Source organism: Leguminivora glycinivorella, chromosome 11, assembly GCF_023078275.1.
Source record: "Leguminivora glycinivorella isolate SPB_JAAS2020 chromosome 11, LegGlyc_1.1, whole genome shotgun sequence".
In the NCBI taxonomy this organism is placed as follows: domain Eukaryota; kingdom Metazoa; phylum Arthropoda; class Insecta; order Lepidoptera; family Tortricidae; genus Leguminivora; species Leguminivora glycinivorella.
Genome location: NC_062981.1, coordinates 21,557,453 through 21,571,520, shown reverse-complemented (window position 1 = coordinate 21,571,520; position 14,068 = coordinate 21,557,453). Strand labels below are relative to the sequence as shown.

The 14,068-nt window shown below is 37.3% G+C and overlaps 1 protein-coding gene across 1 annotated transcript in view; it reads right to left on the bottom strand.

Annotated features, from left to right (window-relative positions):
• Positions 1 to 14,068, bottom strand: part of LOC125231154 (von Willebrand factor-like) — a 40,184-nt gene that overhangs the window by 13,007 nt on the left and 13,109 nt on the right. The window contains exons 2-5 of the mRNA XM_048136515.1: positions 10,858 to 10,994; positions 3,578 to 3,760; positions 2,726 to 2,944; positions 2,147 to 2,335 (exon numbers count right to left, since the gene is read on the bottom strand). Coding sequence (XP_047992472.1) covers positions 2,147 to 2,335; positions 2,726 to 2,944; positions 3,578 to 3,760; positions 10,858 to 10,912 — 646 coding nt within the window. The 5' untranslated portion in view covers positions 10,913 to 10,994. The remainder of the gene's footprint in view (positions 1 to 2,146; positions 2,336 to 2,725; positions 2,945 to 3,577; positions 3,761 to 10,857; positions 10,995 to 14,068) is intronic.

Below are 14,068 nucleotides of genomic sequence, written 5' to 3'. Positions count from 1 at the left end.
TGCTTAATTGTCGTCACAAAACTGACAGCGAGTAAATTTTTGTTAACAACTTATACTAATTTGGGGGATCCAAATTCTAAAAATGCCCATATACACCATTGGTATACACAAGGGCTAAGCAGACAAGTGTTATCATCTTATCCAATTACAAACAGTTTTACAAGTAGAGGCACGTTAGTTTAGCGCTGACCGTTATTGCACAGAAGTCAAAAACAGGTCTCTCAGGGGATTACAGTGGGCGAAGGGTATGAATCCCCATTCGCAGCTAGCACTTCCACATTGAAATGAAATGAAATATTTATTTTACAAGTAGGCATATTACAATGCACGTATGAACGCCAAATAAAGCTACGCCGGTTCTAACCCTACGCCTCAGCCTCGAGAAGATTTCAGTCCTCAGTTGGAGGGGGGTATCCACTATGGGACCGGCAAGAAACTCGGCGGGCCACTTCTTTTCAAAACATTACATCTTATAATTAACATGCATTAAAAACAAGATACAATTTAACATTCAAAAGAATTCATCAAAAAATAAAAACCGGCCAAGAGCGTGTCGGGCCACGCTCAGTGTAGGGTTCCGTAGTTTTCCGTATTTTTCTCAAAAACTACTAAACCTATCAAGTTCAAAATAATTTTCCTAGAAAGTCTTTATAAAGTTCTACTTTTGTGATTTTTTTCATATTTTTTAAACATATAGTTCAAAAGTTAGAGGGGGGGGGGGATGCACTTTTTTTTCCTTTAAAAGCGATTATTTCCGAAAATATTTATATTTAAAAAAAACGATCTCAGTAAACCCTTATTCATTTTTAAATACCTATCCAACAATATATCACACGTTGGGGTTGGCATGAAAAAAAAATCAGCCCCCACTTTACATGTAGGGGGGTACCCTAATAAAACATTTTTTTCCATTTTTTATTTTTGCACATTGTTGGCGTGATTGATATACATATTGATACCAAATTTCAGCTTTCTAGTGCTAACGGTTACTGAGATTATCCGCGGACGGACGGACGGACGGACGGACGGACGGATGGACGGACGGACGGACGGACAGACAGACATGGCGAAACTATAGGGTTCCTAGTTGACTACGGAACCCTAAAAACAGACTAGGTACTCTATGGAAATTAATTTCAATAAATTATACAAAGTACAAAGCTACTATGATTAATAAGAGATGTTAGAAATTACACTCAGCGCTAAAGTTACGTGCCGTCACTTGTATTGTATAGGCTACCTTTATAATTATAGACACACTTTTAAAAACAATCTAGAAGTAGAATAAGTAGGTTAGTATACTCTGGCACATTTTTGTTTGTAGAAAATAGAAGAAATACACGGTGCAACATGAGAGAACCGAAAGATTTTTTTTAGTACAGATGGTGTTTTTTTTACGCACTAGTGCGAGAAGTGGTTCATTATATGCCAAGTCGAAACTTCGGAGGCTCATCTGTACTGAAAAACGTCGTACGATACACGTGCGAAAAGGAAATTCGTAACTCGTGTCGATTTAAAACACTCCCTTCGGTCGTGTTTTAATTTATCGCCACTCGTTTCGAGCTTCCTTTTTTACGCACTTGTATCGTAATATTCGTAATGTACTAAACTACGTATTTCTGAGGGCAAAATAAGGATAAAATGTAATATGAAGTCAAGCAAATTTCACAAAAAAAAATTGTGTAATTTTAGTAATTATTACATAATAAGTAATTGTTAAATTTTTAAAATGCTTTTAACTCTGAAAGTCGGCGAAATCCAGAAAAGTTTATATGACATTTTACTCTTCTAATATGATGAGGAATACGCTGTTAAGATGATTTGGTTTTCTCATGTTACACCGTGTATAAAAAATATAGTTTGCCCTCATAGAAAATTTTATTTTAATGCAGATTTTTATTCAAACTGGGTGTGCGAGAGTATATGTATAAGTTAAATATAGAAACAAATAATCAAGAATAGTCTGGAATCTGGATAAATGTGTCTACCACAGAAAATTCTACAAGTCGTCACCACTTTTAAAAAATCTCGTATCTCACGCTGTTACTTTAGGAAAATAGATACACAATTACACACTTCTTTAACTAACTTACAGATTAGTTACCTATTGTGTTGTCGAGCCCATATTTAAAGCCCCAATACCGACCTTTAGGGCAGTCCTCCCTCCTCACACACTGCCCGTTAGGGCTCTTTACTAGCCCGTCCTCACAGAAGCAACCCCGGTTACACTGAGCCGGGCAGACGGGGTTGGGGTTGGAGCAGGTCTTCTCACAGGGCTCGCAGTCCTTGTAGACCTGCCCAGGGGCGCAGGTTAGCTTGTACGGCTTGTGGTTTGCTGGAAGAAAGGGATGTAGTTCATAATTGTGTAGAGGAAAGGCTTTAAAGCTCGCCAGATATGTAGTGATAGTGACTCATCAAATACCGTTCATTGGTAAAATCCTTAATGTTTCTTCAGGTATAAGTTGGTCGGCTAACTTGGAGAGCCATGTGTCCGATCCGATCGCAGCTTAGGAACAGATGTGTCTTATGTCATTTTTGAACTTAGAGCATTTCTCATAAGGAGCTTCATTCTTGACAAAAGAACACATTTCCCTCACGAGGTCTCTCTTACAAAAGCATCCTTTTGAGCACTGCGCGGGACACATTAGGTCAGGGTTGTCATACGACTTGATAAACAGGTACTAATTAGGTTAGGTTTGAGAAGTAGGTGGTCTAAAGTACTTACAGGTCTCATTTTTGAATTTGGAACATTCCTCATACGCCACACAGCTTCCATCCCGGTCCCTCACTAGATGCCCCTTACAGAAGCATCCTCTAGCACATTGGGCCGGACATATCGGGTTAGGGTTGTCACACGTCTTCATGCAAGTCTCGCAGAACCGGTACTCTTCGTTGGGGGGACAGTCTTGACGAGGTTCGGTTGTGTCTTGCTTTAGGGCTGCAGCTAGAAGAAAAATATACTTAACGTTTCACAAGTTTCAAGCGACGAAATTTCATATGAGACTTTTGAAAGAGGATGTTCTCAATTTGCGGTTCTTCCATGGTTAGACCACTTAGGTTCTAAGTGGTTCTGTCTTAGAACGTTTATTTCGAAACGTAGGCATATTTTACATATTATGTGGTTCTCTTACATGCCCCTGTAGGCCTAGCACATGATGGCCGCGGGAGTATGTCGCCGCGAGATAGATGGCACGTCTTCTTCTAACTGTATTAATGACATAAGGACGGGTAGTCTATCTCGCGGCGACATACTCCCGCGGCCATCATGTGCTAGGCCTACTGGACACACAGACAGCCTCACACAGTGTCCGGTACTGCTCCGGACATAATCATCCTCGTAGTGACTTTTGGTCCGGCAGATCGCTAATTCGTCGACAGATCCTCTCAGCTCTTAGTGTCTCTAGTCTCTCTATTCCTACTTACATGCTCCCGGACACTCGGACAACCTCACACAGTTTCCGGTACTGTTCTGGACATGATCATCCTCTCAGTGACATTCGGTCCGGCAGACCGCTAAGTAATTCTCCGCCAGATCCTCTCAGCACTTAGTGTCTCTAGTCTCTCTATTCCTACTTACATGCTCCCGGGCACTCGGACAGTCTCACACAGTGTCCGGTACTGTTCCGGACGTGGTCATCCTCGCAGTAACAGCCGGTCCGGCAGACCGCGGCGCAGGCCGGCGCCGGATCCGCGCAGGTCTTCTGACAGCCGCCGCAAGAAAGGAACCGCTCGTTGGGACGACACAGGGTGGCTACTTGGCCTGTAAATTCATTATATCTTAAAAATATTATTCTACTTCTAGCATATAAGTACTTAGGTACCTATTCCCTTTAAATGTGGTAATATAATTTAGCGAGACTTAATCGCGTTAAATTACAAGTCAGTAAGTCCTTAATGTTTAGAAATTCGAAGCGAGCTTACATTTTACTTAAATTAAGAAAGAAGAAGAAAGTCTAGCTTGTGATAAAAACAATTAAACTCAAGTTTGTCAAGTCTAATTGTATTTTGCAAGTCTCTTATCAATCACCGAGACAAATACGAAAGAGACATTGTGCCGCTTTCCAGTAAAAGGTACCATATCAAAAAGCATTTATTTCATAAACTAATTTACAACATAACACTCGCAGGTTGAGACTTCCTAGTAAGTATTTATAATACCTGTGACAGGAAGCCCCGCTCTTCCCCAGTTTTCAATTACATTTATTTGTACACAGTTAAAGATTTGACATATGAAATAAAATAATAATGGTAACTTACATTATCAAAAATACATTGTAATAGCACCATATTGTAGATTAAACATAAGGACAACCTAACGGCCCAGCCACGACATTGGTCTAAGCGCGACAGCGGTGAGCGGCAGCCATACGTGCGAATGAAAAGTCCCATCGCTGTGTCTCGCTCCAATGTATGGCCGCCGCTTACCGCTGCCGCGCTTAGACCAATGTCGTGGCTGAGCCGTAAGGTTATATATAGTATAAATATACCAGCAAATATCTTCCTTATGGTAGCTAGGTAAGCGCACATCATCATCCACATCATCCTCCTTGCGTTATCCCGGCATTTTCCACGGCTCATGGGAGCCTGGGGTCCGCTTTGCCAACTTATACCAAGATTTGGCGTAGGCACTAGTTTTACGAAAGCGACTGCCATCTGACCTTCCAACCCGAAGGGTAAACTAGACCTTATTGGAATTAGTCAGATTTCCTCACGATGTTTTCCTTCACCGAAAAGCGACTGGCAAATATCAAATGACGTAAGCGCACATACTATAACATAATTGGACGTAGTTACGCAATAACGTTCCAATCCATCTGAAATTGTCAGAACGGAGCAACTCAACTCAAAAGGCGCGAGTGCACGCTCATAATTTGGGCGTGCAGTGGGACTGGGAGTGCGGCGTGCATGTCAAACAATTGAAGTTCATACAACTGTCCTGAGTCGACACTGCATAGCGTGCCCGCCCCGCTGACCGCTCCGGTCCGAGCGTTCACTTAGTGCGTTTTCACATTATCCGATCCGATATCGGATGTCGGACCGATATCCTATACATTAAAGGCGCCATCTTTGATTTTTGCCTTTGAAATCCCTCCGACATCCGATATCGGATAATGTGAAAACGGTTTTAGGCCCCGTAGCCGAATGGCATTTCTGCAGCGTTTGGCGTCGCAGTGCAGTCTGGCTCTGTCGCGCCAATACGTAAGAGCGATAGAGATAGATAGCTACTAAAGAGATATTATCGTGAGTGTTTGTGCATTCGGCTACGCACCTTACACTAAGTTTTTTTTTTTAAGAAAAAAAAAACAGTTACATTAGTACCTTAAATTAAATTTTCGCCAAACTGTGAGACAGTTTGTTGGCGTAGTGAGACAGTTTGTTGGCGTAGGGACGGGAAGTGACAATGAGGTTCATTTTGATTAAGAACGTCACATTAAACAATGGCTGACAATCATAGTCCGGTTTCAGTTTCTCTCATTGTTCTGGCGAGTGATCTGTCATGTGCTTATCGGACAATCAATGTTTACAGTCCGACTGGTTATGCGATGTTACGATATTTTGAGACCGTGGACAACCAGCGGGTCCCACAGGGCTTTAGGATGATCACACACCATTTTTTTTAAAGCTTATAAGTGGGCATTTTCGGAATTTGGGTCCCCCCAATTAGCGTAAGTTGATAACAAAAATTAACTCGCTGTCAGTTTTGTGACGACAATTAAGCATAAAATCTGTCTAAAAATTTACTTTTTTCACATTCTGAATGAAGGATAATCTTCATCAAGTTTATGTAATTAACACAAAAACAATATGTTTATTGAAATTTCATGCTTAATTATCGTCACAAAACTGGCAGTGAGTTCATTTTTGTTAACGACTTACGTTAATTGGGGGGTCCCAAATTCTAAAAATGCCCAAGTACAAAAAAATGTTCCTCAACCCCCAACTCTTTTTGAGCCCCAGCCTTTGAGCTTACCATGGGCCTCATTCAATCTTCTATGTAAGAATTTCTTTATTTATTTCATCACGGAACAATGGTCTCTCGAATCTGAAGCCAACACATAGAAGACCTTTTGACAGTGATGAAATTTAAGGGATACTTTATTACCAAGGATCGGACAAACGCCCGTCATTTCGAAAATGTAACCCTGTTCCGTACAGCAGAGACTTCCTTATGTAAATAAAAAAATTGTGTTTTATAAATTTATTGGACCATATAATTAATATACACTATACAGTGACAAATTAGTTAATGATTATTATTACGAAAATTACTTTCGCCAATAAAATAGAATGACCAAAATTTTTTCTAAATTTTCAGGTGTGAGCCTATAACGACGTGAATTTAGGACCCATTTATGTGTTGAAAAAGTCCGTTCACAGTCTACGGACGTCATAGGGGCATATGTAATCGTTGACATTGGTATATTGTTCTCCCAATATGATTGTGCCTTGGAGTTAATTTTCTCATGAATTTGTTTCACGGTGATGTAGTCAGGATTCCTATTAAAAATTGCTTGAAATTTTGACATAGCTGTAGATCTAAAACTCCCGGGAATACGAGGGCTGATTGAAAAGTTCGCGGCTTAAGTATGAAATCAAAACCAAAGTTTTTTTATAATATTTTTATTTCTCTACGTAGTCCCCGTTAAGGTCTTTGCACTTATTCCATCTGGATTCCAAAGCCATTATACCACTTTAAAAAAAAAAATCCTCCAGGCCTTCAAAATAGGTATCCACTTCAGCTTGGACCTCGTCGTTGGTCAAAAATTTCTTACCACCCATGTGTTTTTTTTAAGTTTGGAAATAAATGGAAGTCCGATGGTGCCAAATCGGGTGAATAAGGCAGATGCGGCAATAATTCAAACCCGCAATTATGAATTTCTGCTATTGACTTTAGTGACGTATGCACGCGTGCATTGTCCTGGTGGAAAAGAACTTTCTTTGTCAGCACTCCAGGTCTTTTTACTTTCAAAGTCGACGTAAAAGTCGACGTAATCGACGGAAAAGTTCGCAATAATAGTCCGAGTTTATAGTCGTACCTTTTTGGAGATAGTCAACCATTATTACACCCTTTGCGTCCCAGAACACTGATGCCATAACTTTATTTGCCGACAAAATGGCCTTTGCCTTTTTGGGTGGCGGAGATCCAGCACGAACCCACTGTTTTGATTGCTGTTTAGTCTCGGGCGTATAGTGGTAGACCCATGTCTCATCCATAGTAACATATCTGTCCAAATAGTCTTGAGGGTCAGCTTCATACAGGTCTAGACAGTTGCGTGAAATTGTTAGACGAGTGATTTTTTGTTCCACTGAAAGGAGCTTTGGAACCCATCTCGCCGACACCTTGGAAAACCCTAATTCGTTAACTATAATATTTTGAGTTTTTTCACAGGAGATGCCTACGATGTCGGCTATTTCTCTCACTTTTAACCGTCGGTCTTGGATTATCATTTTGCATACAGTTGCCACATTATTTGGATTGGTCGCAGTAGTTGGCCTCCCGGAGCGAGGGTCATCTGCGATACTGACTCGTTCCCGCTTGAATTCAGCTGCCCACTTTTTTACCATCGTATATGATGGACCGGATTGCCCTAATGTACACTGCATATCTTCATAAATTTGTTTCGCAGTCAATCCTTTTCTATGAAGATATTTAATTACATCACGTTGCTCCAAATTGACCATTGTGAAAAAACTGCTTACACGTATTTTTAAATGAGAGGAAAAACTTATTTTAAAATATTGCATTTAATTAAAATTTCGCGGGATGACAACTAAATAATGACAGTTCAAAATGACGGCAGGAAAAAGAAACTAAGTTTTTTTTTTAATGGCCAGGCCGCGAACTTTCCAATCAGCCCTCGTATTTTGTAAAACAGTCCTTATGTCCTTAACAATTTTAAATGCTTTTTTTATGTGTAACTTCGTCCTTTGTAGTTCAAGAATTTTTTGTGGGGTGACTTGGAAATATTTTTTTATGTACAGAAAATCTTTTTTTAAACTGGGGATTTTTATTAATTTCTTAATCTTTCGAATTGCGGAAACAAATTTTTCGAAATTCATGAGAAAATTAACTCCGAGGCACAATCATATTGGGAGAACAATATACCAATGTCAACGATTACATATGCCCCTATGCTATGACGTCCGTAGACTGTGAACGGACTTTTTCAACGCATAAATGGGTCCTAAATTCATGTCGTTATAGGCTCACACCTGAAAATTTAGAAAAAATTTTGGTCATTCTATTTTATTGGCGAAAGTAATTTTCGTAATAATAATCATTAACTAATTTGTCACTGGATATAAATTATATGGCCCAATAAATTTATAAAACACTTACAATTTTTTTATTAACATAAGGAAGTCTCTGCTGTACGGAACAGGGTTACATTTTCGAAATGACGGGCGTTTGTCCGATCCTTGTTTATTACTTACATAAACGAAGTCATCATCATCCTCCTTACGTTATCCCGGCATTTGCCCTGGGGTCCGCTTTGACTTATATAGGTAAACGAAATATTTTTTAGAATAATCATACCAACAAATTGTCTCTGATCGACTGCTTATACATTAATTAATCCTTTTCAGTGTCATGTCAATCAAATGATCTAACTTTCACTATCGCTGATCGATCTATGCAAATTGATGGAGGCGGTCATACATGCTACATAATAACATAAACATATATTGTATATCTAGATAAACACTTTCACTGTTTATTGCATGTAATTTAATTATTATCCGATGTAATTAAAAAAATATAATTATCTAAAATATAGTAGAGAGAGGCACAACCATGTTCTTTTTATTTGGCAAAATTGTCATGTAATTGGCGATCTTCATTTGTTTACCAACTTGTCGTTTGTTTTCCTTAAGCTGAGTTTTTATTGTAATAGCAATCAAACTTTATTGTAGCAAATAATCTTTTTGAAATGATTGGTTTATTTATAAACGAATTATGTTCAATTATTCGCAGGGAGTTTTAAGTTTATGTTTACAAGTGTCATTGATCTTTTGTAGATATTACGATTGATAATAATTGCGGCATACATACAGTATGTGTTGCCAAGCAAAAACGTACTAACAGACGGACTCATAAAGGTTCCTTTCCTATGTACCTTTTTATACGGAAGTCTAAAAAAATCATAGTTATGTATCTCCAAATTACTCTTTTGTATTAGTGAGACAAAGATAATAACTAGATAACTACACTACAAAGCGTTAACGATAGGCTTCTTGTCTACGCAACCAGAGACGGACATGATATTAGTCATTGAGTAATTATTAGATTACTCAAAGATATTAGTACGGATGAGTTTTGAGTAGGTAGGTAATATGCCACTATAGGTAATACTCGTACCAAGATTAGAATATTAACTAGGCGTTTACTGATCCGGCTAAATTAACTTTGAATCATCATCCTCCTTGCATTATCCCGGCATTTGCCACGGCTCACGGGAGCCTGGGGTTCGCTTTGACAACTAATCCCAAGATTTGGCGTAGGCACTAGTTTTACGAAAGCGACTGCCATCTGACCTTCCAACCCGAAGGGTAACTAGACCTTATTGGATTAGTCCGGTATCCTCACGATGTTTGCCTTCACCGAAAAGCGACTGGCAAATATCAAATGACATTTCGCACATAAGTGAAAAACTCATTGGTGTGAGCCGGGGTACGAACCCGCGACCTCCAGAACGAAAGTCGCACGCACTTACCGCTAGGCTACCAGCGCTTAAATTAACTTTGAATAATTTTATTAAATTGTATATTTTAAATTGGTATTGGCACTGAAATTTCCTAAAATTATGTCTAACGCTTATTGTAAATATTGTTAAAAGAAGAGTAGGGCCAAAACGTTTACTATGAATAGGAACTTAAATTTTAAATCCTAGTTTTACACTGATGTTGTCTATCGAGTTAATCGAGTTATTTAACATTGTTAAATAATATCAAAATTATTACAATTAAATATATGAACTAAATAATTTAAACAATAATATTAAAGTTTCGACCTATAAATAAAACTGAATAACAAACTTATTTTTTTATTTAGGCAATTTTTTGTTTTAATTTTATTTACATGGTTTATAATTTTTGATTGGGTAGGTATTAGGTTTATTATAGTTTTTATTTAATTTAATGTTTTTGTAGCTTATTTATTTGTTAATCCATTGTGTTTATATTTATGTAAATAAAGTTAATAGTAAATAAAATAACTAACCTATGTAGGTATGTAACATATAAAAATACCTACAAAAATAATCCAGTTATAAAGAAAAAACCCTTCCTCAGGTCGTCCTATAGAAATCTTGTTAAAAGTAAAGTACCTACAAAAACTTTTTTTACTATATGAAGATAGATTAAACGAAATATATATTCTAATTTTATTACCTACGTAACTATTAATTTTACCTATACGTACGTCGTACATTACTATATTTACCTAGTATGTCAAAATATTATTTGCCAAGAGTGGCACTGAAGCTTTAGTAGTTTCATGTGTTCTGCCTACCCCTTTATGGGATACAGGCGTGATTGTATGTGTATGTGTGTGTATGTGTATGTCACAATATTTAATTATTAAAAAGTTGATCCATGATTAATGTTAGCCATTAGTTAACCATATTTTTTTTGCAATTTCTTATTTCAGCAGGAAAAATTAATACCTAAATAAAAAATACTACCTTTTCTGAAAATATAAAAGATGAGCCATGTTTTTTAGAGAAAATTAATTTAGCTCTAACCAACTCATTCAAATTAAATATTGCATATCCTTTTTATTTACACCGAAATTATTACAAAATTTACGAAACATTGCTATAAAACTCTTAATTTCATTATAATAAATGGACTCACCCAAAACCCCGGCCGCGCAGGCGAGCACACAAACAAGCAGACACGTCCGTTCCATCTCCGGTGCACTACTGAGTGACTGCAGTTGGAACTGATCGGGTGCGCTTGCGCAAGGCAGTGGCCGCAGCTATACCGGTTAGCTGGAAATTGAAAAAAACCTTTTAAACTATAAACACGATACAAAATTTTAATTTTGAAAAGAAAAAAACCGGCCAAGAGCGTGTCGGGCCACGCTCAGTGTAGGGTTCCGTAGTTTTCCGTATTTTTCTGAAAAACTACTGAACCTATCTAGTTCAAAACAATTTTCCTAGAAAGTCTTTATAAAGTTCTACTTTTGTGATTTTTTCATATTTTTTAAACATATGGTTCAAAAGTTAGAGGGGGGGGGGGGCACACTTTTTTTACCTTTAGGAGCAATTATTTCCGAAAATATTAATATTATCAAAAACCGATTTTAGTAAACCCTTATTCATTTGTAAATACCTAATACCTATCCAACAATATATCACACGTTGGAATAACAAAAAAATCTGTCCTAACAAAACATTTTTTCCACTTTTTACTTTACCATTTTGTCGGCGTGATCGATATACATATCGGTACCAAATTTCAGCTTTCTAGTGCTAACGGTTACTGAGATTATCCGCGGACGGACGGACGGACGGACAGACAGGCATGGCGAAACTATAAGGGTTCCTAGTTGACTACGGAACCCTAAAAATGGTGGATCAATTTCCATCAAACACGGTTAAGAACTCTCCCCACTAAATCAGCTTTCAAAAAAAAAAATCTAAAGCTAAATCGGTTTATCTATCTAGCTACGATGCTACAAACAGACACACAGACAGAAACGTCAAACTTATAACAGCCCATCGTTTTTGCGTCGGGGGTTAAAATAAAACCTTTTAAAGTATAATTTATAAGTCAAATGTACTGTAATGTATGTACTGTGCAGTTAGATCAATAGTAGCGGTAGTGGATAAACAACGTACCAAAAGTAGGTATCTGACTACATGAATAACTTCAGCCTGATAAAACATTTAGGGCCACTTGCACCAACGAAAATGGAGGTTTAACCCGAGGGTTAACCCACCATTTTATATGGAATTTGACAGTTGACAGCCCACTAACCCTGAGTTAAGTGGTTGGTGCAAGTGGGCCTTACTGACAGCCGTGGTAAAACCTAGGTTTAAGACGCTACGGGAGCGAAAATGCTAAAATGGAAAGGAGTCCCCCTTTCAATTTGGGAATTTCAGTTAAATATACTAGTGTTATTAACTTGATTTATCGAAAAAAAAATGTTCATTAAGTGTTCTTAATCCGTTAAAAGACTCAGTTAAAAGATATTGCGAAAAAATCTTTAAAATCGAGGTTCTGCTCTCGACTGTTTCCTCCTTCAAAAAATTTGAGAATCTGAATAACAATTAAATAATCTGTGTCGGTCCGTTTAGATTTTTTGGCTAATTGTTACCGATCTTGAGTATCACACCTTTTTTGAGCCATATTGAAAAAGGCCGTTTTTAGAAATTTTTGATTGGCTCTAGCGTCGTTTAAAATAAAAATAGCAAAAAAATCAAAACGGTCCGACACAGATAAAAAAAAAAATTGTGTTGAAAAAATCATTGCTCTATCTTTAAAAACCAGGGAGGAAATAGTCGAGAGAGTTTGTATGGAGAATTGACCTGTATCGTATCGTCTTAACCAAATCAATGTCGGTAAACACCCGTAGTAACCAACACATATTTCTCTCTTCGGGCTTTTACCAATCGGCATCGCCTACCTAGGTTTTACCGGTAAAATCCAGGTTTTACCATAGTTCGGACTTTTACAGTAACATATATACCGGCGATCTCAGAAACAGCTCTAACGATTTCGCTGAAATTTGTTATGTGGAGGTTTTCGGGAGTAAAACATCGATCTAGATTAGCTTAGTTTTAGATCTCGGGAAACGAGAATTTTCGAGTTTTTGAACTTATTTTAAAATGAGAACATAGGCTCTATTGTTCTGAGTATGTTACGTTCTTGTAACTTTTAATTGTTGACGAAATAACGCCCTGATTACATAAAAATACGTATTTTATATGCATCCATTGTTTGTAGATAAATTAAGGTCTAAACACAACACTGGCTATGGCCTTGACTTATTAATCATTTAACATACACACACATAATAAATTGTTTGTATGTGTAAGTTTCGATTTATTTTACTATTATTTATTACTAATACATATTAAAATGATTCATATAATAGTATCATATAATAGTATAATCGTGAAACGTAAATCGTTTTAATAAAAATCTTTTGTGTTTAGATTTTCACACTGCAACCGTTTGTAAGTAGCTCAATAATTATTATGATGTCCATTGCATTGTTAAACTAATACTTATACTTGTATAAACAGTACTATAGCAGTGCCACTATTATGAAATTATGATGGACATACGCTTAAGTATACTTATATAGAAGGTCAACCAAAGATTGTCACAAAAAATGGCGCAAAAAATTCAAATTTTCTATGGGTAATAGGTATTAAACCTTTCGCCACCTACATTTTCAATAATCTTTAAGTGTTATGGCTCGTCAATGATTCCACCAACGCCAAAGTTTTGGAAGGCACACGGTTTACGAAGACAATTGACCGGTGAGACCTACGACGAGCTACGTTTTCAAAATTTTCGCTTTTTTTTTGTGCCAAGACTTGGTTCACTTCACCGTCTATATAATTAGTGTGCCTGTGCTTATGCATTCGCACATCTGATAGCAGTCATAATATACTTTATTAAAGCGCTAAAACACAAACATAATTAGAGAAATCGTGACAAGCATAACTTGTAAAATTATTACGATGCATATCAATAAAACCCACCATACATATAAACATACTAGCTTTTGCCCACGGCTTCGCTCGCGTTAGAAAGAGACAAAAAGTAGCCTATGTCACTCTTCATCCCTTCAACTATCTCCACTTAAATAAATTAATAGTTTAAAAAACACTATAAAACACGCTTTTATAAATGCACGTAAAAGCCAAAAATAAATTATGGATCGTTCAAGTTGCCTCTATTTGTGAGCTGAAGTTTAAAAACTATGTGCTTTTAATTATAATATTTGATTGTAAAAGCGTGGGGCGCTGGAACAGGAAAGACTTTTTGTATAACTTGCTGCTAAATCAAATTATGCTATGTTACGGGAAAGAGGTTACACAGATTGACG